Below are 14182 nucleotides of genomic sequence, written 5' to 3'. Positions count from 1 at the left end.
AACGAAAAATATGAAGGGAATGTGTAGGTGGAAAGAACATCTAATTTGGGCAGAGATCACCCAGCTGCTGTGTGCCAGTGGGGTGTACAGTAAAGGCCATAAAAGCCCAAAAGGTGTGAGAAATGGGGAAGAAAGAGCTTTCTACAACAAGCTCAGATGAAAAGGTCTTAACTTGAATTGAGAGTTGCAACAGTAATATTTTCTAGCAACATTTTTTCTACAGTTTCAGAATTTTAGTTGCACTACACTTTCTGTGGTAGTAACATTTGTGTAAATAATTTCTGATAATATTTAAATGTAGATATTAACTGATCAGTCCCACAGAGTTTTAAATCAAAACTCTGGCAGACACCTGTGGTAGAAAATCATACTTTTGCCCTTTAAGCAAGAAGGTTGACTATGGAATTCAGTGGATGAAAAAAGTGTATGGCACAACTACTAAGTGTATGCCATTATAAACCACTCAAACACACCAGTAAGTATGAGAGGAAGTAAAGAAAATAGTGAACAGGAATGCAAAAGGAAAGCGCATCTTTTCAAATGCAGAAGCAAAATAATTACAGAAGGACAATTTTAGGGAATTGAATTTACATGCTTAATAATAAATTGCTTTGAGTTTTTGTTAAAATTTACATGACAAGATCTAAAATGTATTTTGTCACCTCATGAAGACTAATCCTGCTTCAGCACAAGTATTTAATGCACAGACACAGTTTAGGTATGGGTGAGAAGAAAAATGAAAGTCCACAACACAGCAGTGAGAAGGAAAATGGACACTGGGGAGTAAACTGTCTCACTTTACTTTTTTATTTCAGCTCCATGTAAGGTGGTTTTAATTACATAAAGCAGACATCTAAAGCCAAGAATTCATCAGCATGTGGCCCAGAAGTGTGGGGAAAAGAAAAAAAAACACAGACCACTGATAAACATCATGAACTGGCAAGTATTCCTCAGTTAGTATGACATTCTGATTATTTATTCTTTCCTGTTATTTTATCTGATTCCCTTATAGATTTTACTATTTCTTAATAAGCTTTTGCCAATAGAAAGAATCAAGAATTTTTATTTTAGGATGGGTCAATCCATCAAATGAGTTTTTAAGTCAATTTATAACAATTTCATTCAGAACAATATAATAAAATCTGCATATATTTCACACCTTTTTACTATGCAAAAATGAAAGTAATATGCCGCATATTCTAGGACGCACCAGTCCTAGAATAGATTGTATTTTCCTCATATAGCATCACATTAAGACAGAGAATTCCTTTGCTGTGACATTCAGAAATGTAGTGTATCAATTTCTAAAAATATGCTAATTATAAAGTCTCAAATTAATAGAATTGGCCTTACATTTGTGTGAAGAAAAGTAAACCTGTATTTTTTAATATTCTTCCCAAGTAGGTAACATAAAACTTCTTTTTTCTTTTTTTCTGAATTGGGAAGGGTGTTAAAAGGTTTAAAAGGTCTTTTTGCTGATGGAATAACTTTAACATATTTTCAAAAAATAACAAAAGATTTTTTTTCTATAATATGCTAAGATGTAACAAGTACATTACAAAAAGCCTAAACAAAATAGTATGTTGATCCGTTATGTGCAAGTTTGTGTTCCAGCTACATTTTACATGTTAAAAAATTAAACCCTACCTCCCTTTACCCTTCCAAAACCAGTTAAATGCAGAATTAAATGCAGTCTCTTTCCTGAAAGACAAGAGATGGAGACTCTTGAATCTCTTCATCTGTTTCCATTTCAGCTCTTGTTGCTTCTTAATCTTTTCCTCTAGTTTCTACTAGCGCATTGACTAATGTCTGAATATTTAGTCCTAGAAAGGGGAGATAAAGACATTTAAAGTTACTTCTATTTTGTCATATTTTGTATAACACAGCATAGAAAATGTTAAAATGAAAGTTTTCCTACTAACTAGCTTCTTAGTTAATTAACTAATTCTAGTAACAGAAGCATAGTTTGCATTTGTCCAAATGACAGGTATACAGTAGTATATGCCCATGTCCCTTTAAACCCCTCTCATAATCTATTTTCTAGGAGAATTTTTTATTTTGAATACTATATCACTATTCTGAACATTAAGGACTATTTCTACAATAATTAGAAAAAAATAAATTGTCATATAATGAACCAGCTCTTTGATAACATTTATGTTATCCCAGTGGGTTTAATCCATTTGGAGTATTTATTATAATGCCATCCAGGTCTGGTTCTGCATGCATTACAATGTTTGTCTTTATGCCAATACATTCCCTAGAATAGATTACATCTTCCTCATACAGCACCACAGTAAGACAGAGAATACATTTGATGTGACATTCTCCTTTCTTTGTCTAAACAGAAATGCAGTGTATCAATTTCTAAAAATATGCTAACAATGTAAGTGTATTGCAATGTAACACTGCGGCCCTAACAGTACAAACTCATGATATAAAATGCTAGTTAGAAAGATGACCTAGGACAAACCTTTCAATTCAGAAAATTTTTATTCTATCAAAATTTCCTCCCACTGACTGCTCTATTTAGTTGCCAAGAGGCACAGTGTCCTAGAGAGGCAATACCACCTTTCTTCAGCTGATACAGACACTGAGCAAAAAGAACTCGACTCCCCTGAACAGCATGTCCTGTCTCTGAAACACACACAACACACAATCTCCTGCCTATGTTAAAGCAACTACGTTGATGTAACTCATATGCAAACTAATCACAATCTTACTTTGAAGTACTGGATAATATGGAGCCAACTGTTTGAGCCTCCTGGTCATTGTAGGTATATCCTTTCCTTGTAGTCTGTTCACAGTGTTGGAAGCAAGACCAACATCATCTTCGTCGAACATCTTATCTGAGCTTCTGAACTGCTGGTAATCTCTGTATGAACCACTGCCAGAAAATGAGTCCTGATGTGAAGTCCAGTCACTCTGGTAGCCTGCTTTCTGATGCCTGAATCCTTGACAACTAGATTCCTGGTTCCAGCTAGACTCCTGCTTCCAGCTAGAGCTCTGGTTCCACCTAGAGTCCTCATTCCACTCATTCCACCTGGTGTCCTGGTGCCACCTGGAGCCACCTCTTCCTGAAACAGCAGAATTTGCAGAAGATGTACAAGTATTCACAGACTCATCATGCTTGTAAGAGGAATAGCTTTGCAATGGATCATTTGTGGAGTATCTTCCAGATGAAGGATACGAGGCTGTAGAATTGGGATAGGATGATCCTTGATCACTTACAGTCCACGCTTTTGTACACGCTTGTTGATTCATCCATTTTGTATTTTCCCTGCCATATGAGAGTCTGTTATCGTGGAGTTTACTTCCTTGCACGTCTCTGGACATATATTCTGCTGAGTACTCCCTCACTGGGCTTGTCACATAGGAAGAGGCCCCACCAGCTGAATTACTGCCAGATGCAGATTGGCTGAACTGTCCCAGCCATTCACTGACACCACTGGCAGGACTTCCAGTGTGAAGAGCAAGAGAGTCCCTGAGTGCAGACATCGTTGCAAAGTCATTAGACATCAGATGACAGGAAGATGATCCATCATCTGCTTGGTAACTGTATGAATGAGCAGGAGCAAAAGAAGCTTCTGCAGAGCACTCTTCATACTGAGACAAAAAACCTTGATTCCAGTTAGAACTTCCTGAATAAATAAAGAAAGGACACTAAAAGTTAGCAAAACATTAAAATATCAACTGCAAACACAACATTTTATAAAGTGATTCTATGAAGTGCCCTTCTGTTCTTTTCCCATTTCCTACCTTTATGTCTTACCTGAGTCTGGCATCTTTTCACCCAAAAATTCTAATGTTAAATAGGTCAGGAAGGGTTACTGCTTGGATTTCCTATAACCTTTACTGCTGTAACACTACTCAGTGAAACAGAAATGTTCTTAGACAGTCGAGGCTGAAGTCATTAAGGCTTCAGAAAGCGATATCCTGAACTGACTCAGGGCACAGACACAGAGTGTGCTAGCTAAGAAGCACTATGGCTGGCCATTAAAGTAAATCTTTTCACAATCTGTGCAGTCTCAAGAGTATACTTAAACGAGGAAAAAAATATTTAAATTACCTTTGTATTTTCCATATGGCTTATAGTGTTGTGGGATGCTTTTCCTTCCTGGAAATTCATCTTGAGATATTGACATCAGTGGCCTCAGACTATTAGTGTAATTAACCTAGGCAAAGCAAAAGGTCAGAATGTCTGGTTTTAAACTCAAAACTCAAACATTCTAAAAAAAAAAAAAATAGTAAGCTCCTCAAAGAAAGTTAGTAGAGTACAATTTTAGGTGAAAGCAAAATCCACACGAAGGATGCGTTGTTCTGTTGCTCAAAATGACCACATTATACCTCAATTTTCAAAAGTATTATTTGGAACAGGTACGCATCTGGAGAACGGAATGAGGTGTCTGGGGAAGACAATGCCTCCTGTTTCAAATTTCTTTATTGCCTCATCTCTCATCACCACCTGGCTAAAATATAAAACTGGTACATATGCACATCCTGTCTTTAGCTGGGAAATGCAAAATGGAAGGCTCAGTTGAGAGATTAAGCTATAGCAACAATGTTTAACTGGTAGTGGTGGTGGCATTTGCACAGAGACAGTTACTGTAGCTCAGCTGACATGGAATATATTATTGAGAATACAGTCTGAAACATCCTCCATTAAAAACACATGCTGAATTTTGTGAACCAGTAGCTACTAGAGGTGATGAATCATTTTTTTCACAGATTCTGGTCCTCCTTCAGACCCATTTTTTCTACAGGTATTCAATTTCTATGCCAAGAAGCTATGGAGGTTTGTAAGGGCCAACAGAAAGTCAAGAACATCTTGCCTACCTTAGTCTTAATAGATTAATGCTCCCAACTGAGAGCAGAGCTACAGGTCATGAGACAGACTTACCCACATGCCAGCAAAAGGAAAAAGTGGCACTTGAAGCCTGATTAATCTTAGAAGACAAGCAATCAAGCAAGGGACCAACTACAGAAGAAGGATGACAAGTATATTTAACTGGGATTTTTGACCATGCCTGAACTGTTACAGTTTGTAACAGTACAGTCTGGCAGGGTGTTAACTCCTTCCCTCCCAATGGCAAAAAAACTCCGGTCAAGATTAAGTTACTTACTGCTGCTTTCTTTTCACAAAAGGCCTTCAAAGCCTCTGTGAGTTCCTGTGTAATGCGAACAACAAGTGTTGCTTCTGAGTCTGAGGTGATGTGAAAAGTTTCCTGCTGAAAAACATGGTTAGAATTGGTCATTAGGATGCCAAAGGGTCATGCACACAGAGATCAAAGTTAAACTTTGATTTTTTATAACAAAAATTATACTATTAGTTGATTTATAAGACATATAATAAATATATACACACACATATCAAAATATAAAATTGTGAACATAATTATGGCCTGATAACAGGTAAAACATAAACCCGGATTTCTCTGCCACTCCCTTACTGTCAATCATGAACATTTTGTTGCAGATGGAGAAGGGCACAAGTCCTAAATTTATGTTTTCTGTGTAGAAAATTGAATAAAAAGTATGCCTTAGGCTAATTTGTAAGTATATAAAGTTATAAGTGATTACAGTAAGTTAAAAGAATATAGGCAGTCTGCCACAAGGAATAGCCATGATTCCTGTAGATAAAAGTCAATTAACTGTGTATCAAGTATTTTTGGTATTTTACTGATTAGACTTGCTTTTTCACTCTCTTTCCAAAGTCACAAGTAGCCACAGCTTAAAAAAAATGAAGCATGCATCTCAAAACATTCTACTTCTGATTTCCATGTATAAACACAATTCAAACTCAAATGAAATTTTCCAATTACCATAGGTACAGGACATGACTTTCACAGAGTAAAACAGTGAATACAAATGGTCATATATTTTCACAACGTGAACCCAGAAGACAAACCAAGGCTTACTATACCACTGCCAACAGCAACTGAACAGATAAAACTTCCCCCACTTGCTCCAACACCAGCAGCTGTGCTCTCATATCCCTCAGTTTCACTTGTCTGTCTAGTTCTGCAGCAGCAGCACCACAAGCCACAGCATCCCAGGCAGCAACACCAGACCAGTTCCTCTTGTTCAGCATTATCACCAACCCCATTAAATACAGGCAGCCAATAGCACTGGAGCAACATCAGTGCTGCAAACTGACACTGCTTGTCAGGGTGACTCCTCAGCAAAGGGAAGAGTCATCCAGAGAACAGGTCAAGAGCCCACATTTAATCCACCAAATTGTTTTGAGTTGACAGGCTACGACTGCACCAGGTTTTCAAAGAGCAGAGTCCATTAAAAGAGAATTTAGAAATTGGTGTTATGGTCAAATGAGTTTGATCAGGAATCAGAGGCTCCTTCACAATATTCATTGCATAATATTGGTGAAACTGAACAACTCTTATCACAATTATTTTACATACATACCAAGAACTCTAGAGCTTTTTGTTTCCGAACAGGATCATTCTGTGGAATTGTAGAATAGGGGAGAAAAATTAAAAGACTCAATACTATAATATTTGTTGCATCATCTTGTACAAAACAAGACATTTTGATCTTTTATCCAGCAACAAGTCAACACAAAGAAAAGACAGTAATTTTAGGTCACAGCCATAAACATATAACCTTAGAGTTTCACTATCAGTTAGGTAGCAGCTACTACAAATACAACTGCATTACTTTCAATACCAGGAAGAAGAACACATTTCATATCTAAGCCATATCCATATAATTCCCAGGCTTTCCTCACTCAGGACCAAAATCATGTTTAAAAAAGTCAAGTGCTCAGCTGTATTTAGCACAGTACCTGACCAGCCTGAGGCCTGCACAACCAACCTCTGCCACTACGATAAAAATGAGGCAGTTCTCAGTGTTTGTGCCCAGTGTTGGTTAGGGCAGATATTTGAGAGAACATTTTGAGTTTCACCTTTGAGTTAGAAAAAACGATTGTAAACTTTTAGACATATCTTAAAATTTAAACCAAACCTTCAGAATAGAATACCTTTGATCTGAAGAGGGGCAAAACAGAGAAGGGGAGACTGCAGCTCAGGTTGAGAGACCTGGCCTGCAGACACTGGATCTGAGACTCTTAGTGACTCTGAACAGGATTTATGAGAGCTAAGGTGAATGTACAGTATTCACCTCCCCTCTGCTATGATGAACACAAAACCCTGGTCATTAGGTCAATTGCTTCTGCAATAATATTAATAAAAGAGTAAATGAAGTCAAAGAGTAAACATTTTTCAGAAAAATTAAAAGCAAGCATAAGGAAACTGCTACAACATAAGATACTTGCAGAGTTACTACCTCTACATACCTCATGCTTATAATCATCTTCCCACCTTAAAAGAAAGAAATTACAATATTAAGATGCATTCTAAAACTACAAAAAAAAGTTAGTTTTACTCACAGCATCTAGAACCAAAATATTTAAGTTTCCAAATTTATATCACTTACCAATACAGGATATCTAAAAAATAACAGTATTTTAAATATGCCATAAAGGTCCTTATTCTGAATGACTCTCAAAGAGATCCAGTAGTACTCATGAACTTCTTTACAGATCAGCTAAAGGAGATGACTAAAGTAATGGTGGGGTTTTTTTGTCTTCCTATATGAACACAAGTGCCTTTTATACAATTTACTCAGCCTATGGCATCACAAATAGACTGGATAGCCTGAAATTTCAACTGCAATTTCTTTGTGAGTGCAATATTTCAAAAGCCATAGCTACTATTTCCGCACAGACAAAAAGGAACAATCTACAAAAGAGGAATAAGTACAGTGGAAAGACAATATAAAATATTTTCCCCATATGTCGTGATGTTTGTTATAGAAAAGTAGATGAAAAATCTCTTTTGATTCCCCTGTGGGGATAGTATTCTCACCTTGCTTTCTTCTTTGATGGGGCTAGAAAATGAAAAAGTATTATTAGCAACATCACAGGGTTTCCACCATACTACTGCAACAGATGCATTACACACAGAGAACAGTTACTGGCCCTGACGTGACTGCAGTTTATTTAAAGAGCAGGATTCAGCAGCCTAAAACTAGACACATTATTGCCATTTTAGGAATTACCAGGCATCCTTGATGAAAAGTCTACGGGAGGCTTGTGCCCTAACTGGTTTGCAGGGTACCCTACAAAACCTGTTCATGTTCAGGCAGCTGAATCCCACACAAGAAGTCTGTATGGATTGAACTGAGGTGGGCATGCCTACTCCACAAAAACAGTGAAAAGGTTTGGCAATGTTTTTTTCTGTGTATATACCAGTGAACCTGAAAGCTCCATATACATACAGTCTCCAACAAGAAGTTATGGGGATTCAGTGTCTAATCATCTCATCTCTATCAGTGTATAATATGAGGAGGGAGGGAAAGCTCAGTAAAACAAGACAGTCTAAGATAGTAACTATGCTTCAGAGAATCAGCTACTGCACGGTACATAACTTATCACTTCTTAAGTATTTATCAGCACAGGTGTTCCAGGATAAGCAACAGGACAAGTAATAATTCTCAGGACAAGTGACATCTTTGCTCCTACAATATGAGGCTGAAAGACTTATGTTACCATTTTAACCACTTCATGTTAACATGGTAAACACATGCTGATGAGTTGCAACATGAAGTTGCACTGTCCCAAAGTTTTCTAAATGCCAGGAAAGAAAAGGACTGCCACCATTTCAAAGAAAATATCCAATAAATTAAGAATCATGGCAATGTAGGATGTAGGGATCTCTCACAAAATCATAAAAAAGTTTAGGTTGGAAGGGACCTCTGGAGGTCACCTAGTCCAGTCTGAGAGGTAAAAGTACCACAGAGGTGGTAAGAAGAGAAACCAGTTAACTGTAAGATGAGGACACTGACAATTAGATTAATTTTCTTTGAATTATTCAATTTGTGCTGTCTTTCCAGTAAGCCTCCAAAATCTGCCCTGTTTGAAAAGAAGATGAGTGGAGACAAGGAGTACTACTCAGTTGTTGGAAACTTCACTCTACTCCAGCTAATGACTGAAGTTCTGCTCACTCTGACAAGGACTAGCCTCAAGATCAGATCTGAATGGTTAGGCTTGAGTCCAGCTGAGTTTTACAAGTCTTCAACAATGGTGGTTTTTCACCTATTTGGTCAGGCACTTTCAGTGTGTAGTAACTTCAGTTCCATTGTCTAGTCCAACCTTCTACTTGAAGCAGGACTACTGCCAACATAAGATTCTAGTTTTGTATCACCAAGTCTTGAAAACCTGCAAGGATGAAGAGTTCACTACCTATGGATAACCTGTACTACCCTCCCTGAACTCAGTTTTTCCCAAGTTCAGCCTCTCAAGCTGCCATCTCTGGTCATCTCATTACATTGTCTGCAATTACCAACAACTTTGACTTTGTCATCTTTGTAGCAGTCTACAAGCAGTTATCATGCCTTACCCTTCTCTTTCCAGTTCTAAACAAGCACAGCTCCCTCAAACCCTCACCCTAGGCACATGCTAATGACCCCTGAAAAACTCCATAATCCTCTCCAATTTCTCCAGCTTCCCCTTGAACTAGAAGGAACAAAACTGGACACATTATTCCAAGTTTGGTCTTACCAGCACCAAATAATTGAGGATAAGATTGTTCTCCAATATTCTGCCTGTGCTCAACCTGTAGCATCACAATATGAGATTTGCCTTGTGTGAAATAAAAGCGTTCTCTTGGCTCATATACAGCTTGGCATCCACCGTAACCCTCAAGTCTTTTTTAGCAAGACTGACCAGTCTATCACTTCCCATCCTGTATTGACTCACAGTTATCACTTCCCCATTGAAGATACAGACAGGCTTCTCCAGATATCTGCTATAATTTCAATCTGAAAAGCCTGGTGCAAAATAGCCAAGTCAACCTCTGGACTTATTTCCAGTTTGCTGCTGTATTCCACAGCAGCATTAAGAATAGATTTTAGACAGGAAAAAAAAATGATGCAGGCAGAATTCAGAGACTAAATCAGACCAGAACTTGATATGTTCTACTACCAAACTGTGCTTATACACAAGGCTTCAAGCTCAACTTCACACTTTGAGCTATTGGCTACAGGAATTACCTTCATTAAGTCAGTATTTTTAATCCAAAGCCCAAGACAAAATACATATAACCTCTCCTCTTTAGGGAATAAAGAAATGCTGTAATTTTTCCTTTAAGAAAAGCGACAAATCAATCACTTCAAGGTCTCTCATACATACATACCTGTCTACATATATATATAAGAATATATAATCTTATCTTAGTTTTGCATAAGATCTGTGCAGCAGCCAAAATTTGGTGTTAATGTCCATTTTGCTTCTTGCAAACTAGTATATGTCACCAAAAGGCCTGTCTTAATTATATGCTCAAACTCGCTCTTGCTGAAATTTGCCAATATGATCTAGTCTAAAGACATACAGCTGCTAAACCAGTAAGCATGACTTTCTTCTAAATAACCAGAGTATTTTTATTTTGGAATTCATTTGATGTTGACCTTACCACTTAACTAGAGCAGACCTTAATACTGAATGACACAGTGCTTTTGCAGCTAACTTCACTCTAGTCCATTTCTCTAGTTCTTCATATCCTGTAGGTCTGGGTGGGATAACCCTTTTTGATGTTCCAGATTGATATTTGAGCATGTCTTCTACTTCTACAGAAGTCTACTGACTTGACTGATGTCAATTTACCCTGAACTGAGAATTACTGAGCTAGATTACTGTGTCACATTCCCTTTTCCTCACAAGAGACACAAACAGAGCTCAAAAAGATTCTCTGCCACCTTGTTTAGACCAACACCTCAGACCAACATTAAAAAGTACAATCCACAGAAGCCACTAATGATCAATCCGAAACTGATTCACACTGAAAAATTCTGTTGATCTATGCAACCTTCACCCACTTCAATCAAACCTACCTTCCTTCTACTACTAGTACTAGGGTCAAAAGGTAGCAAGGAAGTATTTCTTCAGGTTGGCTAAGGAACGTTGTAAGTCTGGCAATTTCCTTCTTTCCTCATTTCAAATTCACAAAAACCAGAAAATCTCTGAAAACATTCAGTGCTATTACAAGTTGAATGTTTCAAATCAGTCAAACCCTTGAGTTCAACTACTAAGTCAAACTAGGCCAGATATCACATCAATTCTATTATATTCAAGAAAGTCGTAGACTTACGTGAGGTACTTGGTCTTATGTAGCCTTCAATCTAGAAACAGAAAAAGTTTCATATTAGACTTTCTGATTAAAATTCCAAACAAGTATCTTCTGCAACTGCCTTCAGGAACGGAACAAGTACTTTTATTTATGCCAGCATAGTGTAGACCATAATTTCACAGATACTGAATTGTGTAAATATGAATGAAACTTGAGAGAAAATTTGCTTACGTTTGAGAAAATCTAAGTTGCAAAAATTAAAAATTATTGAAGTCAAGCAGTGAAATTTTTGAACCATGGAATTCAGACTGGACATTTTCAATTTAAAAAATCTAAAACCTTCGAAATTTAACAAGCTTTGTCTGCAGTACTTTTAAAATTTACTACAAACATAAACACATTGATAAAAGACATATTAACAAATACTTTACATTTACTTCCAATTACCTCATACATTTTTAACCCTTCAGTCTTCTCTAGCTCTCCTGCTATCCGTTTGAGAAATGAGACTTTGCATTCTTTTACATCTGCTGTCCTTCTCTTCATTTTGTCTGGAAATTCTTTAGACTGTTGAAAAAAACAGCTTGAAAAGGTCAATATCAAAATTCATCACAATATTAAAAAACTGACACATTTCACCTTTTGGAAAAGCTTCCAAAAGGCTGGTAAACATTGATTTGAGCATTATGAGCTAGTTTTTTCTCTGTAACACAACTAATTAAATTTTAGAGTTGCTTAAGTAGGCTTCAAAACAAATAATGGATACCATGCAAAGCTTCCTACCAAAAGGAAACATCCTCTATACCAAATCTAACAATGTTAAGGACATATTGAGGAATAAGAAAAAACCCACAACATTCTAGGGACCTGATCCTGGAAACAATCCAAACACTCAGGAACAGACTTTTGAGCTGATACAGACAGGCACCTCTGGATTGAACTGCCTCAACAGCTCACGGCATTAGAGCTTTTCATATTAATCTGACCCATGAAGAGTCAACTGTATAAGTATTAGCAATTTATCACATGGGAGTTTGAACTAATTATTTAGAGGAAAAAAGGGGGGGGGGAGTATCATAAAGAAATTTTTATCAAAATGCATCAAAAATAACTCACAATGTATGCTCTCCTGTGTTTATATCCACTAAGATGTTCTATCATGGGAGCCATCTCTGTATTAAGCTCACACAGCTTGCATTCATAACGCGGCTCTTTTCTTCCTTCAAATCTGATTTCAACCACATGTTCTAAACCTGTAGAAGCAGGAGTTATAAGTATCTATATTTTACTATATTCTACTATAAACAAATGTATTCTCTTCAGTGTTGCTCATTAAAAGCCAAAATGAACATATAATAATATTCCATTTTCAGAATTTCGATACTCCCTCAGGATCACATTAGTTAAATTTATCTCTTTCCAATGTCTTATTGAGAAAGGAAATACACCATCTGTGGCAGATTTGCAAGCCTACCAAAAGAAAATATTTCATGCACCTTTCTTCCTGCTTGGGATTTTTTTTTCAAGAAAATAAAACAGAGAATGAGAATAGAAATGCCACACAAATGTCTAGATTTAAAAACTGCATTTAAACTACTTAGTCGAGCATAATTTGGACAGTGTCTGAGTAGCACAATGCAGATGTAGGAAAGACATTAATCACTTAAAAAAATTGAGTCCTTCAAAATTTAAAAATCTAAAACCTTTTTTTTAAAGTCTTAAAAGTGTAGGCTTTTTTTAATCTAAACACTTTCACATTTTACAAGAATGAAAATGGGAGTTTTCTTCATTTTCCTATAAATTACTGAGACTATCCCTTAGAAGTATTCATAAATCTCCAAGTTTGAGGCTTATTACCTAGCGTGAAAAGTTTTACTCTGAACAGCTTAAACATAACAAATTTAAAAGCAGCTTAAAACAGCAGCTGTTCCCTTATGTCATAATTTCCAATGCTCTGTATTTGTGATGGCTTGACCCCAGCCAGCAGCGAAGAACCACATAGCTGCTGGCTCACTCACATACACAGCCTTCAGCAGGGTGGGGAGAAAATAAGAAGAACAAAAGCAAGAAAACCAGGGGTTGAGATTAAAGACAAATTAATAAGTGAAGGAAAGAGGGGTGAAAAAAAAAAGAAAAACACATGCAAAACCCCGTTGCTCACTTCCCCACCAGCAGACCAATATCCAGTCACAGTCTCTGAATAGCCACCTTTGAAGTTAAACCTTGCTCCACCCTACCCTCTCCATCCCCCCCTTTTTCCTTCTTTGTCTCAATTGAGATTGCTGACAGAATATGCAGCACAGAATATCCTCTGTCCAAGTTCGGGCCAAGTGTCCTGGATGTGACACCTCCCAGACTACTGCCCACCCCCAGTCTACCCAAGTGGTGAGGGATGGGGACCCAGAGTAACGAGTCTTGACACAGTGCACTGCTCAGCAACAGAAAAAATACACTGGCACGTCATCAAAACTGCTTCAGTCACAAATCCAAAACATACAGGCTGCTATGAAGAAATTCAACCCCATCTCTGATCTGCTACAGTATTATACTTCTAAATCTTAGCTCTGCAAATAAACTATCACCTAATGAACCGAAGGCATTCCTGTAACCAAAGAGTTTTCTACTAAAAATGCTTCTAGTAATAAATTACTATGATTTTTAATATTAACACTTTATGTGGAGTAACAAAAAGACAATGCACTAAACAGGGAAATTTTCAGCTAATATTAGGAAATTTGCTGCTTAGGTCTTCAAGAGGGAACATATTTCTCTAGGCTACCAGTACATACTTGGAACACTAAGGCCACTGAGAAGGGTTGCCTAATCTAGCACTTAGAAAGAAAGAAAGCCTTAAAATTAATCTCATTAGTTTGAGACAGACAGGAAAAATATCTTACTGAACAGGAACATTGGTATATCCCACCGAATAGGAAGCCATAAAGAACCATGACTGATGACATGTCACTAGTGGCACTAAGTCCAGTTGGAGGTCAGTAGGTAGTGGTGCACCCTGGGGTCAATACTGGGTCTAGTCTGGTTAC

The 14182-nt window shown here is 37.2% G+C and overlaps 1 protein-coding gene across 3 annotated transcripts in view; it reads right to left on the bottom strand.

Moving 5' to 3' along the window:
* Window positions 1-784: 784 nt before the first annotated feature.
* Window positions 785-14182, bottom strand: part of LOC108639190 — a 30135-nt gene continuing 16737 nt past the window's right edge. For 2 of the 3 annotated variants that reach the window (XM_018070114.1, XM_029958928.1), the window contains 10 exons: window positions 12258-12394; window positions 11589-11708; window positions 11163-11193; window positions 7884-7905; window positions 7313-7337; window positions 6424-6462; window positions 5124-5228; window positions 4070-4175; window positions 2724-3641; window positions 785-1823 (listed from right to left, as the gene is read on the bottom strand). In XM_018070114.1, the coding sequence (XP_017925603.1) occupies window positions 1768-1823; window positions 2724-3641; window positions 4070-4175; window positions 5124-5228; window positions 6424-6462; window positions 7313-7337; window positions 7884-7905; window positions 11163-11193; window positions 11589-11708; window positions 12258-12394 (1559 nt within the window). In that variant the 3' untranslated portion in view covers window positions 785-1767. The remainder of the gene's footprint in view (window positions 1824-2723; window positions 3642-4069; window positions 4176-5123; window positions 5229-6423; window positions 6463-7312; window positions 7338-7883; window positions 7906-11162; window positions 11194-11588; window positions 11709-12257; window positions 12395-14182) is intronic. The other variant, XM_018070115.1, reaches the window with a different exon arrangement.

This window comes from Manacus vitellinus, unplaced genomic scaffold (genome assembly GCF_001715985.3).
Source record: "Manacus vitellinus isolate BGI_N305 unplaced genomic scaffold, ASM171598v3 scaffold_17_pilon, whole genome shotgun sequence".
NCBI lineage: Eukaryota > Metazoa > Chordata > Aves > Passeriformes > Pipridae > Manacus > Manacus vitellinus.
This window is presented reverse-complemented; position numbering and strand designations above follow the sequence as displayed.